The sequence below is a fragment of the Eretmochelys imbricata genome, chromosome 6 (assembly GCF_965152235.1).
Source record: "Eretmochelys imbricata isolate rEreImb1 chromosome 6, rEreImb1.hap1, whole genome shotgun sequence".
In the NCBI taxonomy this organism is placed as follows: domain Eukaryota; kingdom Metazoa; phylum Chordata; order Testudines; family Cheloniidae; genus Eretmochelys; species Eretmochelys imbricata.
The window spans coordinates 7,468,042-7,490,930 of NC_135577.1; the positions used below are offsets into that span (position 1 = coordinate 7,468,042).

At 45.7% G+C, this 22,889-nt stretch overlaps 1 protein-coding gene across 1 annotated transcript in view; it reads right to left on the reverse strand.

Moving 5' to 3' along the window:
• LOC144267068 (uncharacterized) overlaps positions 1 to 22,889 on the reverse strand; it is a 620,395-nt gene that overhangs the window by 241,706 nt on the left and 355,800 nt on the right. Inside the window, 1 exon segment of the mRNA XM_077820732.1 lies at positions 19,735 to 19,746. Within this exon segment, the coding sequence (XP_077676858.1) occupies positions 19,735 to 19,746 (12 nt within the window).

The following is a 22,889-nucleotide window of genomic DNA, read 5'->3' on the forward strand; positions in this document are numbered from 1 at the left end:
TCCTAATTGCCAAAGTGAGCTGAGCGGCCTCCATGCTTGCCTTGGTATGGCGTCCGCACAGAAAAAAGGTGCGGAACGATTGTTTGCCGTTGCTCTGACGGAGGGAGGGGCGACTGATGACATGGCTTACAGGGTTGGCTTACAGGGAATTAAAATCAACAAAGGGGGTGGCTTTACATCAAGGAGTATTTCAGGCAGGACTTCATGGTGGGTTCCAATAAGAAATGGTGCACCTAAGTAATTGTTCTTATTGGCACAAGCAGGTTGGTCTGGCCTCTGATTGATACATGGCTAGATTTATCTCGCTGCACCTTCCCTGTGAGTGACTGCAGTGTGACCTAGAGGAATGAGTCCCCTAGATGGGCGGGGGGGGGGGGGGAGCAAATGAGTACAAAACAAATCTGGTCTATTTCTTGTTTTGATCCACTCCATCTATCTTTTACATCTTTGGCTGGCAGCAGATGGTGCAGAAGGACTGCAAGCCATCCACATCTCATGGTTGCTCGGCAGAAGATGGTATAATAGGATTGCTAGCCATCCGTATCACCTGCCTGCTCACCATAAGATGGTTCAATAGGACTGACTGCAGGACTAAAGAGAATGACCTGGTCAAGTCACTTGTAATGTAGTCCCTGCATCCATGTCTGCCCAGGCGCTTGTGGCCGACGTGGCCAGGAGCACCTCGGACATGACGATGACAGCTACCAGTCCTATTGTACCATCTGCTGCCACAAGGCAATGGGTTGCTACTGCTGTGTAGCAATGCAGTACCGCATCTGCCAGCACCCAGGAGACATACAGTGACCGTGAGCTGAGCGGGCTCCATGCTTGCCGTGGTATGGCGTCTGCACAGGTAACTCAGGAAAAAAGGCATGAAACGATTGTCTGCTGCTGCTTTCACGGAGGGAGGGAGGGAACGGGGGCCTGACGATATGTACCCAATAACCACCTGTGACAATGTTTTAGCCCCATCAGGCATTGGGATCTCAACCCAGAATTCCAATGGGCAGCGGAGACTGCGGGAACTGTGGGATAGCCACCCACAGTGCAACACTCCGGCAGTCGACGCTAGCCTCGGTACGGTGGAAGCACTCCGCCGAGTTAATGCACTTAACGCACTTAGAGCATTTTCTTTGGGGACACACACACTCGAATATATAAAAACGATTTCGAAAAAAACGACTTCTATAAATTCGACCTAATTTCGTAGTGTAAACATACCCTTGGAAACACAAATGAACAACTAAAAGACAATCTTTATTGCTATATACTTTTCATTTGTCCTTTTGCTTTAGCTCCTAGGTGTGTATCTGTCAGACAATCGGGGAGCTACTTCATTCCTATGGATCCCAAATCAGAATTCAACATATATATTTTATACTAACACACTCTATACATTGTTTAAAGGAAAACACCTGTGTACTAATTAAGTGTCGTGTGTTAACCTGAAACCATGGGCGGAGACATTATGTAACCTTTTGACCATTGGCTACTGTGCTTATCTTGTCTTGCTGCTAAACCTATCCAGGGGTTTGGGACTGCCTACCCCGTCATTTCCCTCCACCCGTGGAAAATCCATATAATCTATTGTAATCAATTGTTTGGCAGGTTTCAGAGTAACAGCCCTGTTAGTCTGTATTTGCAAAAAGAAAAGGCGTACTTGTGGCACCTTAGAGACTAACCAATTTATTTGAGCATGAGCTTTCGTGTCTCTGAGCTTAATAAGCAAGGTGACACTCTGCCAGCGCTGTGCGTAATAAACCCACATGCTTAATTCTACACCGTGTCCATATTTTGTTCCTTCAAAAATGAAAAATGTCTCTGAGATTCAGTCCTGGGTATACTATGGTGCCGCCACACGAGGCCCACACTCAGAAGGGGCCCATGATGACTACATGGGGATCTACAAAAGGTTAATTCGGTCCTGCCTCTGGGAGCGTCTGAGCTTCCCTACACCTGCTGCACCACTAACTAAAATAAGCATGAAGCCACAAGGGGGCTGCAGATGGTGCCAACTGTGGGCCAGGCACTGAGTGGCCGCAGTGTTCAGGCACTTTCCCCAGATAACAACTGATGCTAGGTGGCGGAGACACAGAGTAATAGCAACAGAGTGCAGTCAGGTGTCTTCTGGCTTGACTACACCACTGCTCCCATCCTGATTCCCCTGCTCCATCTCATCCCCCATATACTTCAAATTTCCTTCCTCCCCCCTGCTGGGTGTCTGAATTTCCTAAATGGCAACAGACACCTGGTCATTGCAGCTTGCTTGGTCCTTTATATAAGGGTCTCCATTTAATTTAGCTGGTGACCTCAGGCTCCTCTATTTGGGAAATAGGGCCTGGATGAATAGACTCATAGACTTTAAGGTCAGAAGGGACCATTATGATCATCTAGTCTGACCTCCTGCACAACGCAGGCCACAGGATCTCACCCATCCATTCTTGTAATAAACCTCTATCCTATTTCTGAGCTATTGAAGTCCTCAAATAGTGGTTTAAAGACTTTAAGGTGCAGAGAATCCTCCAGCAAGTGACCTGTTTCCCACGCTGCAGAGGAAGGCGAAAAAACCCCAGGGCCTCTTCCAATCTGCCCTGGAGGAAAATTCCTTCCTGACCCCAAATATGGCGATCAGCTAAACCCTGAGCATGTGGGCAAGACTCACCAGCCAGACACCCAGGAAAGAATTCTCTGTAGTAACTCAGGTCCCACCCCATCTAACATCCCATGCCAGGCCATTGGGCATATCTACTGCCAATAGTCAGAGATCAATTAATTGCCTAAATTAGGCTATCCCATCATGACATTTCCTCCATAAACTTATCAAGCTTAGTCTTGAAGCCAGATATGTGTTTTGCCCCCACTGCTTCCCTTGGAAGGCTGTTCCAGAACTTCACTCCTCTGATGGTTAGAAACCTTCGTCTAATTTCAAGTCTAAACTTCCTTATGGCCAGTTTATATCCATTTGTTCTTGTGTCCACAATGGTACCGAGCTTAAATAATTCATCTCCCTCTCCGGTATTTATCCCTCTGATATATTTATAAAGAGCAGTCATATCTCCCCTCAGCCTTCTTTTGTTTAGGCTAAATAAGCCAAGCTCTTTGAGTCTCCTTTCATACGACAGGTTTTCCATTCCTTGGATCATCCTAGTAGCCCTTCTCTGTACCTGTTCCAGTTTGAATTCATCCTTCTTAAACGTGACAGGTTTCAGAGTAACAGCCGTGTTAGTCTGTATTCGCAAAAAGAAAAGGAGTACTTGTGGCACCTTAGAGACTAACCAATTTATTTGAGCATAAGCTTTTGTGAGCTACAGCTCACTGTAGCTCACGAAAGCTTATGCTCAAATAAATTGGTTAGTCTCTAAGGTGCCACAAGTACTCCTTTTCTTTTTTCTTAAACATGGGAGACCAGAACTGCACACAGTATTCCAGGTGAGGTCTCACCAGTGCCTTGTATAACAGTACTAACACCTCCTTATCTCTACTGGAAATACCTCGCCTGATGCATCCCAAGACCACATTAGCTTTTTTCACAGCCATATCACATTGGTGGCTGTGAAAGTAAAATGAATTATATTGAAATATAACTCATTAAAGAAATGCTGCTTGAAGGGTTTGTTGAAATATAGTTGTCAGGAAGAGAAACATTAAGGAGTGTGAGACAATGGGTCCTCAAACTAATTAACTTAGAGCTCCTACTGAGCTAGGAGATTGGTAAAGGTTAGTACGCAAATAAGATATGTATGTATATTTGTCAGTTTCTCTTCCTTTTGTCTCTTATGTTAAATTGGCTTTGGCTTATCTGTATAAATAAGTTAGCTTGAGCTTTTGGAGGGGGCTCACATATCTGGGTGCATTAGCAAAGCGCTTTGCTAATAAACAGAGTGGTCTGACAAAATTCAGTGAGTCCTGAATCTGACTTTGACATGGCTCATAGTCATCCTGTGGTCAACCAATACTCCAAGGTCTTTCTCCTCCTCTGTTACTTCCAATTGATACGTCCCCAGCATATAACTAAAATTCTTGTTATTAATCCCTAAATGCATGACCTTGCACTTTTCACTATTAAATTTCATCCTATTACTATTACTCCAGTTTGCAAAGTCATCCAGATCTTCCTGTATGATATCCCAGTCCTTCTCGGTATTGGCAATACCTCCCAGCTTTGTGTTATCTGCAAACTTTATTAGCACACTCCCACTTTTTGTGCCGAGGTCAGTAATAAAAAGTTTAAATAAGATTGGTCCCAAAACCAATGCTTGAGGAACTCCACTACTAACCTCTCTAGAGCCTGACAGTTCACCTTTCAGTAGGACCCGTTGTAGTCTCCCCTTTAACAAATTCCTTATCCACCTTTCAATTTCCATATTGATCCCCATCTTTTCCAATTTAACTAATAATTCCCCATGTGGAACCGTATCAAGTGCCTTACTGAAATCAAGGTAAATTAGATCCACTGCGTTTCCTTTGTCTAATAAATCTGTTACCTTCTCAAAGAAGGAGATCAGGTTGGTTTGGCACGATCTACCTTTTGTAAAACCATGTTGTATTTTATTCCAATTACCATTGACCTAAATGTCCTTAACTACTTTTGCCTTCAAATTTTTTTCCAAGACCTTGCATACTACAGATGTCAAACTAACAGGCCTGTAATTACTCGGATCACTTTTTTTCCCTTTCTTAAAAATAGGAACTATGTTAGCAATTCTCCAGTCATACGGTACAACCCCTGAGTTTAGAGATTCAGTAAAAATTCTTGCTAATGGGCTTGCAATTTCATGTGCCAGTTCCTTTAATATTCTTGGATGAAGATTATCTGGGCCCCCCAATTTAATCCCATTAAGCTGTTCGAGTTTGGCTTCTATCTCGGATGTGTTATCTACCTCCATATCCTCATTCCCATTTGTCATCCTACCATTATCTTTAAGTTCCTCATTAGCCTAATTAAAAACTGAAGCAAAGTATTTGTTTAGATATTGGGCCATGCCAAGATTATCCTTAACCTCCACTCCATCCTCAGTGTTTAGGGGTCGCACTTCTTCTTTCTTTGTTTTCTTCCTATTTATATGTCTACAGAATCTTTTACTATTGGTTTTAACTCCCTTTACAAGGTCCAACTCTACATGGCTTTTAGCCTTTCTTACTTTATCCCTACATATTCTGACCTCAATAAGGTAGCTTTCCTTGCTGATCCCTCCCATCTTCCACTCCCTGTATGCTTTCTGCTTTTTCTTAATCACCTCTCTGAGATGCTTGCTCATCCAGCTTGGTCTACAACTGCTGCCGATGAATTTTTTCCCCCTTTCTTGGGATGCAGGCTTCCGATAGCTTCTGTAGCTTTGATTTAAAGTAATCCCAGGCCTCCTCTGCCTTTAGATCCATAAATTCTTCAGTCCAATCCACTTCCCTAACCAATTTCCTTAATTTTTGAAAGTCAGCCCTTTTGAAATAAAAAACCCTAGTTGCAGATTTATTTTTGTTTTTCCTTCCATTCAGTTTGAACTGAATTAGCTCATGATCACTCGAACCAAGATTATCCCCTACAACCATTTCTTCTATGAGGTCCTCACTACTCACCAAAACCAAATGTAAAATGGCATCCCCTCTAGTCGGTTCAGCAACTACTTGATAAAGGAATCCATCAGCTATCGCATCTAGGAAAATCTGAGCCTTATTATTATTACTAGGACTTGTCCTCCAGGCTATATCTAGGAAGTTAAAATCTCCCATGATCACACAATTTCCATTAGTGTTTACTTCATTAAAAACATTAAAGAGGGTTCTATCCATATCCAAATTAGATCCCGGCGGTCTATAGCACACCCCAAGCACTATCCCAGGGGAGGCTGTAGTAGCTTTCTTCCCCAATGTGATTTTTGGCCAGACAGACTCTGTCTTATCCATTCCATCGCTTCTTATTTCTTTATAGTCTACCTCATCATTGATATACAATGCTACTCTACCACCTTTACCTTTATTTTGTGTCTTTCCTAAACAGCACATACCCTTCCATACCTGTACTCCAATCATGACTCCTATTCCACCATGTTTCTGTTATCCCTACAATATCTGGTTTCATTTCCTGCACCAATAGCTCTAGTTCCTCCATTTTGTTACCTAGGCTCCTCGCATTAGTGTACAAGCATCTTAATTTTTGCTGTTTGGCCTCGCTCACATTCTGTACCCAATTGGGCACAGACATTCTACCGCCAGTATGACCTATTAGACTGGTATCCACACTACCCTTCCTCCTTATGTCCATTCTCCTACCCAGTTCTAGGCAGGAGGTAGGTGTCCAGACACCTAGAGTGGAGCAGCAACACAGGCACTGAGGGAACATTACTGCAAACACTTAGGTGCTGAGTGAGTTTGGGTGCCTACAGAATTCAGGGGATTGGGGTGAGGATGTTTTGTGTTGCATTGGAGCCTAAAATTGGCACTTAGCTGCCCCAACTCCCTTTGTACATCCATGCCTGAGTATTTAATACACATGCTGAGCCTTCCTATATCTCTATTTTTCCATTGACTAAGTTCCTCAGCCTATTTCCTCCCTCCTCCCTCAATGGCTTGGTTGATACTTGTTTTTAGGAAAGAATTCTCGGAGATTAAAGGTTAATAGCATTCCAGCAGACTATGGTGCTGGCCCATGGCCTGTGTTGCCCATGCTTTTCCCCTCTAGATTCAAAGAGGGACCTTTCTATGGACAACAGGAATATCAGACTTTTCATAAATAAGACAAACCTTTGGGAGAGATTTCAGAGTAACAGCCGTGTTAGTCTGTATTCGCAAAAAGAAAAGGAGTACTTGTGGCACCTTAGAGACTAACCAATTTATTTGAGCATGAGCTTTCGTGAGCTACAGCTCACTTCATCGGATGCATACCGTGGAAACTGCAGCAGACTTTATATACACACACAGAGACATTAAACTTCCTGCTTCCTGCCTCCCATCTGCTACTGCGGGTTCTTACACCTTCCTCTGCAGCATCCCATGCTGGGCACTGTCAGAGACAGGAGACTGGGCTAGAAAGACCTCGGCACGAATCCAGTCTGGCACAGTCCATGTTATTCTATGAAAATCATGGCTAAATCCATCGGAACAAATCCATTTTCCTTGACATGTATTATTTCTGTCCTGCCACATGTATGTCTCATGTATGTCCTGCCTGAAGAGACTGGTTTTTGGAAAGCCTGAAGGTGACTGGACAGGGTGTTTAGAAGACATGATATATATTGAGCAGTTTCTTACTTTTGTTGTGGAATAGCTGTGTAATATAGCTTGGGCTTCAAAGTCCCGATTGGTTTATTACTCTGCCCCTTCTAGCGTTTTTGGAAGGATGCATGGTTAGATTTGGAGTTATACTTCCCGGGCAGAGGACCACTTCAGACCTCAGAATAGAACTTAGTGGGTCGTAAGCGGTGCCTGGGGCTTGCACAGACCCCGATGCACAGGGGGAACATTGCTCTGTCATGCTTTCTAGCCTGGTCAGGCAGCCAACAGTATCTTCTTTGTGAGTATGCTGCAGCCGCTGCACTTCAGGAACCCAGAGAGAGACCAGGGTTATAAAGTTTAAACCACAACAATATCATGGAGATCACAAGTTGGCTCTGCTTCTGAGCTGTAGCCGTGGAACGTGACTGCCTCATGTGAGAGACTCCTCTCGCTGGGAGGCCCTTTGATGATTCAAATTACGCTATGTCTACACTACAAAGATAAGTCAACCTATGTTAGATCAGCTTACAGCACCACATTAATTCCTGCGGTGGATGATGTCCACATTACCATCCTTGGATTGAATGGTCATGTCCTCACCAGGAGCGCTTCCACCAATCTAAGGGGGCAGTGTGGGGAGCTGAGAGCCAGGTCTCTCAGCTTCGCTGCAGCTGCTTTCTGGGATCCTGGGCTCCCAGCGGGCTACCGCCCCCTGCCCCCTAGTTTCCTGCAATTGCCTGGGCCCTACACAGCAGGGCTCGGGCTTAGGCTTCAGCCCCAGGCAGCAGGACCCAGCATGGATGCTGGGTGACCCGGGGTGTTGGTGAGGCTAGCCCCTGGCCAGCCCGACCCTTCTGCCCTGGGACCCCCACCCCTGCCGGCCACTTGAGTGCCCATCCCAGGTGGGTGGAGGGACCCAGGCTCCGCACAGCTGCCTGCACAGGTCGCCCCAACCTGACTCCGGCCGGGGTGGGATGGATTCAGAGCCACAGCCTGGCCATGATAAGAGCCAGGCAGGCAGCTGTGGAGAGCCACGGTGGACCCTCTACCTGCCCATGGTGCTCCAGGCCTCCTCCCTGCCCCGCAGACTCCCCACCAAGGGCAGGAGGAGGGTCTGTGACTCCACAGCTCCTCACAGCTGCCCGCCCAGCTCTTACCATGGTGAGGCTGTAGCTCCGAGACCCTCTCCCAGGGAGGAGCCAGGCTGGGGAGAGCCATGCAGGCAGCTGTGGGGAGCCGTGCTCCCTTCTCCTGCTCAGGATGGCCAGGGAGCAGGGACATGGGCCAGGGCCTGCTCAGGCCCGCTGCACCACGGACAAGTGGAGGGTCTACCGTGGTTCCCCTCAGCTGCCCAGGCTCCCTGGCCGGGCTCCACACTGGTGCCTGTCTGGGAGTGGGGCTTTGGGGGGAAGGGAAGGGGGAGGGCTCTGCCTGGGTGAAAATTGAATGGGCCAGGCAGGGCCACACAGGCAGTGTGGGCAGACTTAGCCTTCCTGTGCCTTTGATACCTGCCGCCCATGGGGCTCGGGCTTTGGCTTCAAAAACTGCAGAAATCCAGTGTGTGAGCAGGTAATGCAGATGGGGTGGGGCTCACTCCTTAGTTCCTGCTCTGGGCCCCAGCGAGTCTAACGCTGGCCCTGCTGCCTTCAGACTTTCTGCTTGCTTCTGACTGCTTCTCCCACTGTCCCAGAGACACACACCACTTCCCCAATTAATCCTAGCCCTTGTATTTGTGTCCACATGGCCCAGACCCTGCCCAGGGTTTTCATGCAGTCTAGTCTTTGGGCGACTTCCCTCGCCTGCTCCTGGTGGGGAACAGGGAGGCGAGAAGGCCTGGGCAGCTGCTTATTCCCCTAACCCCCAGTCCCAACTGGATTGTCTTGTCCATTGAAATGGACAAGCCTGCATGGCTCTTGATGTGGCAGCTAGACCCTGCGACTGGACTGGGAGACAACAAGAGAAGCACCGATAGCATGGAGGTGGGAGAAAGCCAAGAGAAACAGCTTTTTAGACAGAGTGCTGGAAAGGCAGACTTGGAATAGTGATCAAAGAAACTGTCCCCTGTTGTTTAGCCCTACTTTGTTTAGGAGGAAAGGACTTTGTGTATATTCTGTGTTAATAAACAGAATTGCATCAGAGACTCATTCCATCAGATTCTCCACCTAATTGAAACGTCCTGCAAAATTCAAGATATTGTCTAACTGCTCGTGCCAACAGGAAGTAGCAATATCAACCCACAGACCTCACACACTTCCCCCTAATTCCCTGAAAATTGATTGGCCTTGCAGAGTGTGCAGAAAGTTGAGAGGTTTAGGCTATTTTTGGACCAAAAAGATAAGTGAACTCTAAAGTTGTAGAACATAAGACATTGGACTGGAAGGGACCTCCTGGGCCATCAAGTCCTGAAGGCAACCCTGTCATATAATCCCTTTCATAAACATACCTAACTGTATCTTAATACTAATCAGAGTGTTTGCCCCCATTCCTCCTATTGGGAGGCTGTTCTAGAACCTCGCTTCTTTGATGGTTAGAACCTTTCTCTTTTTCAGACTAAATTTATTCATGGCCAGATTATCTCCATGTGTTCTTGTGCCAATATTGTCCTTCAGCTTCAGTGGCTCTTCCCCCTCCCTAATGTTAACCCCTGATGTATTTATAGAGAGCTGTCAGATACCCCTCAGCCTTTGTTCTGCTAAGCTAAACAAGCCAACCTCTTCCAGTCTCCTCTTGTAAGATCGGCCTGTGATGTTTCACTCCATATTATTTATGAAAATATACTTATGATATGAATGATATAACCGAGATGTATTTTATTTTATTTTAACCGAGATGGGTCTTTATAACATTCGAAAGGCTATAATTTACTGAATGTGATTATCCAGTTCGCATGCCTTTATCATTTCTGTATCTGAAGTTAGGAATATTGACTATGTCTCTATGTCTCTATATTTTGACTATGCTACTTTGGGTGATGCCCCCTGCTAACACTTCTGGTACAACAATGAAAAGCCAGACAGGGCGGGTGGCCCATCAGTGAGGACGATGGAACGGACTGCGAAAAGACTTGGCCTTCCTGCAGATGCTCCATACTGCTACTGACTCGTGGACTCTGTGATACTAGAGTCAGGTGGTCTTGTCACCTGATACTGAACATTACCTGGGACTTCCTGAAACTTACCACTGGAAAGGAAGGGGCAGGGCTCAAGTTTGGGAAACCTGCTTGCGAAGATGTGCTGCTGTCATGGTCAGTACTTCGGAAAAAACCCTTGGAGCCGTAGAGAGGCTGAAGGGAACTACCTTGTATTGATCGTGTAGGTTGCCAAGAGCGAATCATAGGAATCTCTGTGCACCAGGTGGATACTGATGTGAAAGTAAGCGTCCTGTAACTCGAGGGCCGAGAGCCAATCTCCTTTCTCCAGTGCCGGAATTATGGTTGCTAGGGTTACCATCTTGAAGCGCTGTGTTCTCATGAACTTGTTGAGTTTGCCGAGGTCCAGAATGGGCCTCCATCCACCTGTTTTCTTCGGAGCGAGGAAGTAATGTGAGTAGAAGCCCCTGGCCCCTGAGCTGAACTGGAACTGGTTCCACAGCACCTAATTGCAGAAGATGGTGTATTTCCTGCTGTAACAGGTGCTGGTGAGATGGGTCCCTGAAGAGGGGCGGGGGAGGAGGGTTGGTAGGTGGAATGGAAAGAAGGGGGATGGAATAGCTCAGGGGTCTCAAACATGCGGCCCTGGGAGCTCTTCCCTGTGGCCCGCCAAGCTCCCCGCCCCTCCCAAGTTACTTCCTGTGGTCGCCAAACTCCCCTCACCCCCGCCCCCTGCGAGTTATTTTCTGTGGCTGCTAAGCTCCCCGCCACCCCTCCCTGCCCCCCCGTGTGCTGCTCCCCGCTCCTCTACTTACCTCCAGGCAGTTCCCGCCACCAAACAGCTTTTTGGCAGCTTAGCGGTTTCCAGGAGGGAGCGGGGAGGAGTGGGAAGCCATGCACACAGGGGAGGAGGGGGAGAAGAGGTGGGGATTTGGGGAAGGGGTTGGAATTGGGGCAGGGAGGGGGCAGAGTTGGGGTGGGAACTTTGAGGAAGGGGTTGAAATGGGGACAGGGAAGGGGTGGGAAGAGGCGGAGCAGGAGTGGAGTGGGGGCGCAGCCCAGGGCAGGGGCGGGGGCTTTAACAGAAGTAAATCTAAATAAGTGCGTGTTTTCTCCTTTGAGTGAGGTGCATTACTGAGTGTATATGTTTTATTAAAACTGCTTGGAAATGACTTCATTGAAAAAAGAACACTCATGGAAGAAAAGAGAGTTTCCCAAGACAAATGGGAGAATTTATATTTTTTCACAGAGGTGAAAGATAAAATTCAATGCCTTATTTGCCAGCAAACAATGGCTGTTCTCAAGGAGTATAGCGTGCATCGGCACTAGGACACAATGCACCATGAAAAATATGATGCATTCACTGGAAAAATCCGAGAGGAAAACGTTCAGCAACTTAAAGCAGCATATGCCAAGCAAAGAAATTTCTTTTCGGGGATTAACAAGTCTAGCGAAGATTCAGTAAGAGCAAGTTTTGTGATAAGCTAAATTGTTGCGACCTTTTACAGAAGGCCTATTCGTAAAAGAATGTCTGATGAAGGCCAGCCCTGAAATTTTATGTCCTGATAGGAAGAAAGTTTTTGAAGGCATATCCTTGTCTGCCAATACAGTTGCCTGCTGGATAACGGATTTAGCAGATAATGTGCAAAAACAATTGATTCAAATGGCAAAAGACTTTGAAACATTTTCAGTTGCTCTTGAGGAGAGTACAGATGTATCAGATACCGCACAGTGTGCAGTGTTCATTAGAGGTGTGGATTGCAATTTGAATATAACTGAAGAATTGCTAGACTTAATGCCACTGAAGGGTACCACAACGGGACGTGACGTATTTCAAGGACTGGAAGAGTGCATGGAACAAACTCATATCTTTGGCTACAGACGGTGTGCCATCAATGTGCTCTGAAAATGTTGGTGTGGTTGGATTATTGAAGACCGTAAGAACATAAAAACATAAGGATGGCCATACTGGGTCAGACCAAAGGTCCATCCAGCCCAGTATCCCGTCTACCGACAGTGGCCAATGCCAGGTGCTTCAGAGGGAGTAAACTTAACAGGTAATGATCAAGTGATCTCTCTCCTGCCATCCATCTCCACCCTCTGACAAACAGAGGCTAGGGACACCATTCCTTACCCATCCTGGCTAATAGCCATTAATGGACTTAGCCTCCATGAATTTATCCAGTTCTCTTTTAAACCCTGTTGTAGTCCCAGCCTTCACAACCTCCTCAGGCAAGGAGTTCCACAGGTTGACTCTGCGCTATGTGAAGAACTTCCTTTTATTTGTTTTAAACCTGCTGCCCATTGATTTCATTTGGTGGCCCCTAGTTCTTATATTATGGGAACAAGTAAATAACTTTTCCTTATTCACTTTCTCTACACCACTCATGATTTTATATACCTCTATCATATCCCCCCTTAGCCTCCTCTTTTCCAAGCTGAAAAGTCCTAGCCTCTTTAATCTCTCCTCATACGGGACCCGTTCCAAACCCCGAATCATTTTAGTTGCCCTTCTCTGAACCTTTTCTAATGCCTGTGTATCTTTTTTGAGATGAGGAGATGACATCTGTATGCACTATTCAAGATGTGGGCGTACCATGGATTTATATAAGGGCAATAAGATATTCTCCGTCTTATTCTCTATCCCTTTTTTAATGATTCCTAACATCCTGTTTGCTTTTTTGACTGCCGCTGCACACTGCGTGGATGTCTTCAGAGAACTATCCACGACGACTCCAAGATCTTTTTCCTGATTTGTTGTAGCTAAATTAGGCCCCATCATATTGTATGTATAGTTGGGGTTATTTTTTCCAATGTGCATTACTTTACATTTATCCACATTAAAATTCATTTGCCATTTTGTTGCCCAATCACTTAGTTTGTGAGATCTTTTTGAAGTTCTTCACAGTCTGCTTTGGTCTTAACTATCTTGAGCAGTTTAGTATCATCTGCAAACTTTGCCACCTCACTGGTTACCCCTTTCTCCAAATCATTTATGAATAAGTTGAATAGGATTGGTCCTAGGACTGACCCTTGGGGAACACCACTAGTTATCCCTCTCCATTCTGAAAATTTACCATTTATTCCTCCCCTTTGTTCCCTGTCTTTTAACCAGTTCTCAATCCATGAAAGGATCTTCCCTCTTATCTCATGACAACTTGATTTACGTAATAGCCTTTGGTGAGGGACCTTAGAGGAGAGGAAAGTGATCAGGAACAGTCAGCATAGATTCACCAAAGGCAAGTCATGCCTGACTAACCTAATTGCCTTCTACGATGAGATAACTGGCTCTGTGGATGAGGGGAAAGCAGTGGACATGTTATTCCTTGACTTTAGCAAAGCTTTTGATATGGTCTCCCACAGTATTCTTGCCAGCAAGTTAAAGAAGTATGGGCTGGATGAATGGACTATAAGGTGGATAGAAAGTTGGCTAGATTGTCGGGCTCAATGGGCAGTGATCAATGGCTCCATGTCTAGTTGGCAGCCGGTATCAAGCAGAGTGCCCCAAGGGTCGGTCCTGGGGCCGGTTTTGTTCAATATCTTCATTAATGATCTGGAGGATGGTGTGGACTTCACCCTCAGCAAGTTTGCAGATGACACTAAACTGGGAGAAGTGGTAGATACGCCGGAGGGTAGGGATAGGTTACAGAGGGACCAAGACAAATTAGAGGATTGGGCCCAAAGAAATCTGATGAGGTTCAACAAGGACAAGTGCAGAGTCCTGCACTTAGGACGGAAGAATCCAATGCACTGCTACAGACTAGGGACAGAATGGCTAGGCAGCAGTTCTGCAGAAAAGGACCTAGGGGCTATAATGGACGAGAAGCTGGATATGAGTCAACAGTGTGCCCTTGTTGCCAAGAAATCTAATGGCATTTTGGGCTGTATAAGTGGGGGCATTGCCAGGAGATCGAGGGACATGATCGTTCCCCTCTATTTGACATTGGTGAGGCCTCATCTGGAGTACTGTGTCCAGTTTTGGGCCCCACACTACAAGAAGGCTGTGGAAAAATTGGAAAGCATCCAGCGGAGGGCAACAAAAAGGATTAGGGCACTGGAACACATGACTTATGAGGAGATGCTGAGGGAACTGGGATTGTTTAGTCTGTGGAAGAGAAGAATGAGGGGGGATTTGATAGCTGCTTTCAACTACCTGAAAGGGGGTTCCCAAGAGGATGGATCTAGACTGTTCTCAGTGGTATCACATGACAGAATGAGGAGTAATTGTCTCAAGTTGCAGTGGGGGAGGTTTAGGTTGGATATTAGGAAAAACTTTTTCACTAGGAGGGTGGTGAAGCACTGGAATGGGTTACCTAGGGAGGTGGTGGAATCTCCTTCCTTAGAGGTTTTTAAGGTCATGCTTGACAAAGCCCTGGCTGGGATGATTTAGTTGGGGATTGGTCCTGCTTTGAGCAGGGGGTTGGACTAGATGACCTCCTGAGATCCCTTCCAACCCTGATATTCTATGAAAGGCTTTCTGGAAATCTAAGTACACTATGTTCACTGGATCCCCCTTGTCCACGTTTGTTGACCCCTTCAAAGAACTCTAATAGATTAGTAAGACATGATCTCCCTTTACAGAAACCATGTTGACTTTTGCCCAACAATTTATGTTCTTCTATGTGCCTCACAATTTTATTCTTTACTATTGTTTCAACTAATTTGCCCGGTACTGACGTTAGACTTACTGGTCTGCAATTGCCGGGATCACCTCTAGAGCCCTTTTTAAATATTGGCGTAACATTAGCTATGTATAGCCAGGGCCAGCTCTATGCACCAGCTAAGGAAGCAGGTGCCTGGGGCGGCCAATCTGAAGGGGCAGCACTCTGGCCATTCTCGGGGTGGCACTCCGGCCGCTTTTTTTTCTTTCCCTTGGCAGCACTTCGGCGGCAGCCCCTTGATCTTTTCTCTGCTTCGCCACTTGAGACGGCGAAAAAAGTAGAGCCGGCCCTGTCTGTATCTGTCAAGGTTCCTTCCCCACTCTGAACGCTAGGGTACAGATGTGGGGACCTGCATGAAAACCTCCTAAGCTTACTTTTACCAGCTTAGGTTAAACTTCCCCAAGGTACAAATTAATTTTACCCTTTGCCCTTGGAATTTCCACTACCATCACCAAACTTTAACTGGGTTTACTGGGAAACGTAGTCTGCACACGTCTTTCCCCCCAAAATCCTCCCAACCCTTGCACGCCACTTCCTGGGGAAGGTTTGGTAAAAATCCTCACCAATTTGCATAGGTGACCACAGACCCAAACCGTTGGATCTTAGAACAATGAAAAAGCATTCAGTTTTCTTACAAGAAGACTTTTAATAGAAGTAAAGGAATCACCTCTGTAAAATCAGGATGGTAGATACTTTACAGAGTAATTAAATTCAAAACATAGAAGTAGTATAAAGGCCCTACCATCAATCAAACCCTAACCCCGCCCCTTGACCCCTTAGCCCCGCCCCTTGACCCCTTTGCCCCACCCACCGGAATTCCCGCCCCCATGAGTTATTACTTTCGGGGTCAAGGCCGCCACATGACCGGAAGCAAGGTGTGTCATGTGACACCCACCCCACCCCTTGACCTCTGCCCCCCACTGGAAGTCCCGCCCCATGGGGTATTACTTCCAGGGTCAAGGCTGCCACGTGGCCGGAAGCAAGGTATGTCATGTGACCCCCTCTAACAACTCCTCCCACTGCCCTCTACCAATCAGGATGGGTTTCGCCCCTGTAGGACCGCCCAGAGAGGAGCTTTGACCAATCAGGGCGAGTTCCGGGGTGGGGGTGTCCTCTTTGGAAGTGGGTCTTGTGACCCCTCTAACAACTCCTCCCAATCAGAGCACAGCACCATCACCCCATAAGGCCCAGCGTTGGGCAGAAGAGGCTCTCTTTTACCAAGAGCGCGTGTTTTAGAAATCGTGGAAACATGGACTCCTTCACCACCCCTGTGAGAACTTCAGACTTTGTTTTAGCCCCGAGGGCCTTCGACAAACCGCGGCGAAAGCGCTACATCAGCGACAGTTCCGAGGAGGAGGAGGGGGCAATTGAGGGGAGCCCTTTGGCCCAGCCATTGATGGATACCCCGGAACCTGAAACCCAGCCACTTGTGGGGCCCCGCGATGAGCGTGATGGCCTCTTGTTGTCCCCCCCCCAGAGGAGGAAGGTGATGGCAGCTCGGGGAAGTCACTAGTGGACAAGATGAACGCTCAGGTAAATGAATGCTTAAGAAGTGACGGTCGGGGTGGGGGTGTAACAGGGCTAGGAACCAGGGATTGTGTAAATCAAAAACCAAGCAGTGGGGTGCTTACGCTGTTTCTTTTTTGAAAAAAATCTCTCAACAGCTCGATGATGCCTTTCTAGAGGACCCGGAGACTCTGGACAGCGTTGCACCAAGCAGCGAAGATGAACCGGGCCCACCTTGTTTTTGCTCAACGCCGATACAAAATGTTGAAGAGGACTCCGAGGATGACGGCTATGAGGAGTTTAGGAGGAGGCTTGGCATGGAACTGACTGAGCCAGTGCCACGTCGTGAGAGTAAAAAAGTCATGCAAACTATTGTACGCGTTGCTGTTTATGCTGTTCTTAATCACTGTCTTAGGGAAAAGCTTTTTGAAGATTGTGAGGGCTGTGTCATAGATGCCCCAGGCCAGCGGCACCATGACTGTGTGACTTGGACTTCAGTGGATATTAACTGCAAGCTCTGGGGCCTGTGTGCTGAGCTGTGTTTGGAAAGCTTATTAAACACTGTTATTGCCATAGGTTATGTTACGCAATGTCTGTGCCTAACCCAAGAACATTTAGCACAAGGGGTGACCTTGATAAATGCTGTGCAGTTCAGTGGAGACCCTGACCACTTTTTAAAGAAAATGACCAAACCGGAAGATGCCTGCTTAGAGCGTTATATTGACCGTCCGGTCCGCACAAAAAGTTACAGAACCCTGCTTAAGAAAAAGGCTATTTGTAAGAAATCTAAAAGGATTAAGTTAGAAAATGGTGAGGGGGCAAACATGCGATATAAAACTTGGTAGCTGTAAATTTAAAAAAAAAATCTATTGAAAAGGGCTTTGTGACTATCTGTATTTCTGTTAAAAGGTCTCTGGCCCTTAAGGGAGCTTAAAGTCTTTTTTTTCTTTCTTTCTTTTTTTAATGGAGCATCTTGGTTTGTTTTCAAGGAGCTGTATGTCTTTTAAATAAAAAAAATTGTTTGTGAGAACCTAGCTCTTGTGTCTTTTGTGTAAGAGAGACAAAGCTGAAATGTATGTTGTGGGAGGGGGAAAAATATCCTAAAAATGTGTTTACAATAAAACAAACAGGGATGGTTCAGACATGTGGTTGAGTACAATAGAGCTGACTTATTCCGTTGAACTGAACGGGTTTAACCACCCCCCTCACTGAATAGCCAGGGTGACTGTGATTACTCACCCTTGTTGCCATAGGGTTAATTTTGATGGGGGTGCACCCATAGTAAGGGAGGTGGGTGGGTGAGGATGGTGAGTTCTGATTAATATGAAATGAAATAAAACCTCAGGAGTTTGCAGATGCTATTGGGCAGTTTAAATATAACCCCTGGAGTTGGCGGAATGCTATAGGCCAGTTTAAATATGGCCCAGGAGTTGGTTGAAGGCCACGGGGCACTTTTTCTAGAAATCACCCCCCGCCCCACCAAACTTTAAGCATGAAAGAAACATGTTTTTAGAAACAAAAACAAGCCCCAAGACATTCATTGATATCTGCAAAGGGCCCCTCACTTGAAATGGTTACTGTAAGAAGGCCCTACTGGGGGGGGGAGGGGGAAGTATTTGAACTTAAAAAAGAAAAAAAAGAAAAGCAGCCCAATTGTGCAGAAAACTTATTCCCCACCCCCGATCACAAAAGGGAATGCTAGGGAGGGGTGATCCAATCAACCTGCTAACTATTTTGAAACAAAAGAGTTAGGATGGTGTAAAAAAAACCCCAAAACCTCAGGTAGCTTGGAGACTGTCTCTTTCAACAGAAACTCTCTTGAATTGCTGCTGGACTGCAAGTGGAGGTATGTTCCCTGGTTTTTTTTTAACTCTGAATATATATATATATTATATAATGCCATTTTTTGGCCATGCTATCTTAGTAAATAATGGTGCATATCTTTATTGCAGTGTGATCTGTTTAGCATGGAGCCAGTAACTTTAAGTTGCAGTTCATCACCAGGCCAAGGTAAAAACCATTTTTAACTGTAGTTGTGCTTAATAACTTCAGGTATTACATAGGTTGAATAGGGATTTGGGAGCTAATACTAACTAACATTTTGGCTTGTTTTTTTTTACCCCAAAGACCCCAAGCACACATGGCTGGGGCAGGGCGGGGGCCAGAACAACCAGGGGTCTTTTTAAAAGCATGTGGGTTTATTGAAAAGTATTTTGTTGCAAACAGTGTTTTAAACTCTGTGTTTGTGTGTGTTTTTAAAGTATATGTCTACAAAAAAAGTATATAGGTGGTTTTTAAAAAGTATATGTCTACAAACTGATGGTGATGGTGTGTTTCCAATTAACAGGGCTTTACTTTGCAAAATGAGATGTATTTTTTAAAAAAAATATTTGTGGGGGTTGTTTTCAAAGTGGTAGAAATAAACTCAAAACCTGTGTTTGTTGTACAGCCTGAAATGGATTATTTTGTTTTAAAGCTATGACTTTTTTAAATAGAAAAAACACCCTAATGGATATTTTTTTATTTTATTTTAAAGTTTACTAGACAGTTTCATGTGTTTTATTAGAATGTTGTTTGCTTTACAGCACGGTCAAAACATGAGCGGGTAAAAATGCTCAAAAGAAAAAGGAAAGAGACAACTGAAAAGAAAAATTCACAAGTATCAGTGACAGATGAATGGATGAAGCTGGGTAAATATATTTTGCTTATTAGTCTGGTTAATTATGAGGTTTTGTATTTTAAGTACATACCTAGGTGTCGGTGAGAAAGCTGGCAAAGTTACGTTTTTGTAAAATGCTTTTTTTTCCCACCTGCCCCAAGCAGGCATATGCAGCCCTTCTGACAAGGCTGTAGTGGGAGCTACAAGGACCCCTCCCTGAGAACCACCAAAGAACCAGGAATCTGCTTTGAGACCTTTAACAACGCAAAACAGCACAAGAGTGCAGATGAAGCATCAGCCCAGTCCAAACCTCATTTACGTCAAACCCAAGGACAAAACAAAACACTCTGGTAAAAAACATCCATGCAAACACAACTCCAGTTCCTCAGCGGCCACCGCCACGCCAAGCCCTGAGAAAACTGTGAGCGAAAACGCCCACATTCACAAACCCGGAGTAGGTGCTCTAGGGGTTGTGAATAAAAAACCAAGGATTGAAAACACCTGCGATGCCAAGGTATTGCAACCATGCAAACACAACTCCAGTTCCTCAGTGGCCACCGCCACGCCAAGCCCTGAGAAAACTGTGAGCGAAAACGTCCACATTCACAAACCCGGAGTAGGCCCTCTAGGGGCTCTGACTGTGTGCAGAAACACACACATTCACAAACCCAGAGCAGGTGCTCTAGGGGTTGTGAATAAAAAACTAAGGACTGACAAAGATCCCCCATATTCTAGTATTTGGGAAGAGTTTGATGCTTCATTTAGAAAACTGTTGGACGCTGTATCCTCGGGGGGTCTAAAACTACGGCATTCTAAAAAGATTTGGAAAAAATACGACTCTTTGTTCAGAAAACTGATGGACGCTGAATCCTCAGGGGGCCTAAAAGAAAGGGGGGCTGGAAAGGTGGCTCTGATCAGGCATGACTAGGTGTGGAAAGGGGTACCCTCAAGGGTACACATCAGCTCGTGTGTAAACAAAAGGGCGGACGGCGCTTGGGGGATAAACAGATGGCTGCCAAAAAATTCCAGGCCAGGGTCGCTGTAAAAATTTTAAAAAGGGCTAAAGAGGTAATGAGGGAAAAAAACCAAAAAGAGATGCCCCCTACCAGAGGCTCTCAAACTGGCATGTCTGAAAATGGGGAGGCGAAATCAGACTCTGGTTTAGAAAATTCCCCAGAGTGCTCTCTAGACGGAGTCCCATCTACTCCCAATGACCCTCAGAGCGTCTCAGAGTCTGACTCTCAATTAGTATTGGATGTAGAAGATGCCACTGATGGTTCCGTAGAGGAACCCCCAAGTAACCCTGAAAATGCAGAGGTGTATATGGAGAGAGTGAGAAGTTGGCAACGTGAATTACCCAGATTTGGGGGGTCGGTGTATTGTGAGGAGTTTCGTTTTGTCCATCTTGAGCAAATAAATTCAGCTCAACAGGCTGTTGAAGCCATACACAGAGGGATACAGCTAGTTCTTGATGACATTAATGGTAGGGTAGGCCCTGATGATTACGTACAGTTACGTTTAGAGAGCCGTCGTTTAACTAACCCTTTGTTTTCAGTCAGAAGAACTAGGGATGAGCTGTCCGCTGAGGATTTCTTAAACCAGGCCTCAAAGCTGCTTCAGAGCAACAGAGAATTGCATCTCGATGGGACGTTGCGCCTCGTTGTGACAGTTGTAAAAAATAGGGGTGGGGGCGCTTGAAGAGTTTTAAATTCTATCCTTAGTAGTCAGATTATTCATAGAAAGAGACAATGTTTAGTAGACCTGACTTACACCAGTACCAATCTATGTTTTGCGGGAGGGCTCTTGGCCGTCATGGCCGGTCATAAACCTACGGATGCAGAATTGTTAGCAGAGGCGAGAAAGTTGCACGAGAAACTGGGGTGGTCAGATCAAAAAAAGGTTCTGCTCAGTGATGTAGCAAAGTTTGAACAGCATTTAGGAGTTAACATACAGGTGGTGCTGTATGTGGTGAAAGGTGGCTGGGGTTTTTTTAAAACAGGGGGCCCCGTGTACCCTAAGACTTATTTCATCCTGTTGCACAATGAACATTACTATGGGGTTCTGGATGTGAAAAAGTTGTTTGGAGCAAAAAATTACTGTGAGTTTTGCCACACGGTGCACAGTCACGACCATTCTTGCAGGTATCGTTGCCGTCTCTGCTTGAGCACAACATGCTCTGACAACATGGGTGTGCAGCTGAGGTCTCCTAGCTGTAGACTGTATTGTCGGTCCAAAGAGTGTTTAGACAGACATGTCAACTGTGCGTCAAAAAACCAAGTTGAATGCCTGTCTAAAACTTTGTGCGATAAGTGTCAGGTGTACGTGGACAAGCGGCACAGGTGTAAAGGGAGGCGCTGTAAGCAGTGTCAGGGTTTGATCGTTGGAGATGTAGACGTTCACCTCTGTTTTATGGACAGCCTTAGAAAGCCCGAATCATCAGAAAAGTATATTTTTTATGATTTTGAATGCATGCAGGAGACTGGGTTGCACACTCCCAATTACATTTTTGCGATGTCCCTAAAGCCGGAAAAATCCTGGGAATTTAAGGGTGACGAATGTCTTTCTATGTTTGTTAAGACCTTTATTGGCAAAGAGTTGCAGGACTACACGGTCCTAGCACACAATTCCAAAGGTTATGATACGTATTTCTGCGTTAGACAGTTACTGAAGGAAAAGATGTGCATAGAACTGATCACTCAGGGCAGTAAACTAATGTGTGTGGAAGTTAAGGCCCTTGGCATTCGTTTTATAGACTCTTTAAACTTCTTGCCCATGAAGCTTAGCAAGCTCCCACAGGCGATGGGGTTTGAAGGTTGCAAAGGGTATTTTCCACATTTTTTTAACACTTTAGAAAATCAAAATTATGTGGGGCCTATGCCCGGTGTGGAGCACTACGGTGTAGAAAGCATGATGCCCAGGGAAAAAGCAGAGTTTCTCGACTGGTATCAAGACCACAGCTCTGAGACTTTTGACCTGCAGAAAGAGCTTGCATATTACTGCCAGCAGGATGTAAAAATTTTGAGACAGGCTTGTATCCTATACAGAAAAGAAATTATGAATATGACGGAGAAGGTCGATCTAGTAGAAAGAGAACCCGGTAAATTCACCGAGATAAAACTGTATAGATCCGTTCCGGTACATAACGCTGACATCCGTCTGCATGGCTATGTACAGGTTTATGTTTCTGGAGCCTAACACGGTAGCTTTTCTCCCTCCAGACAACTATCACAGACAGAAAAAGAGATATTCTATCACAGACAGAAAAAGAGACCCCATCTATCCAGTGGCTGTTGTATATCTCTCAAAAAGAAAATATACAAATACGGCACGCTTTACAGGGTGGGGAACTACAGGTAGGCCCCTACTTTTTAGACGGTTATGCCAATATTGACGGGGTACACACAGCCTTTGAGTTTAATGGGTGTTTTTTTCACGGCTGTGTCGCCTGTCATTGTGAAAAAGCACAAAACCCTATGATGGGTACAACTTTTGGATTTCTTAATTACAAGACGCAGCTCAAGACTGACTATCTAAAACGGCTTGGTTTTGTAGTGAGGACTCTTTGGGAGCACGAGTGGGTGGTGATGAAAGAAACAGACAGGGAGCTTGCGAGCTTTTTAAACCGAGCCCAGTTACCCCAGCCTCTCATGCCTAGGGATGCTCTTTTTGGGGGGAGGACGAATGCCATCCATCTATATTATAAACCTAAGCCCAGCGAAGAAATCCACTATTATGATTTTACCAGCTTGTACCCTTTTGTAAACAA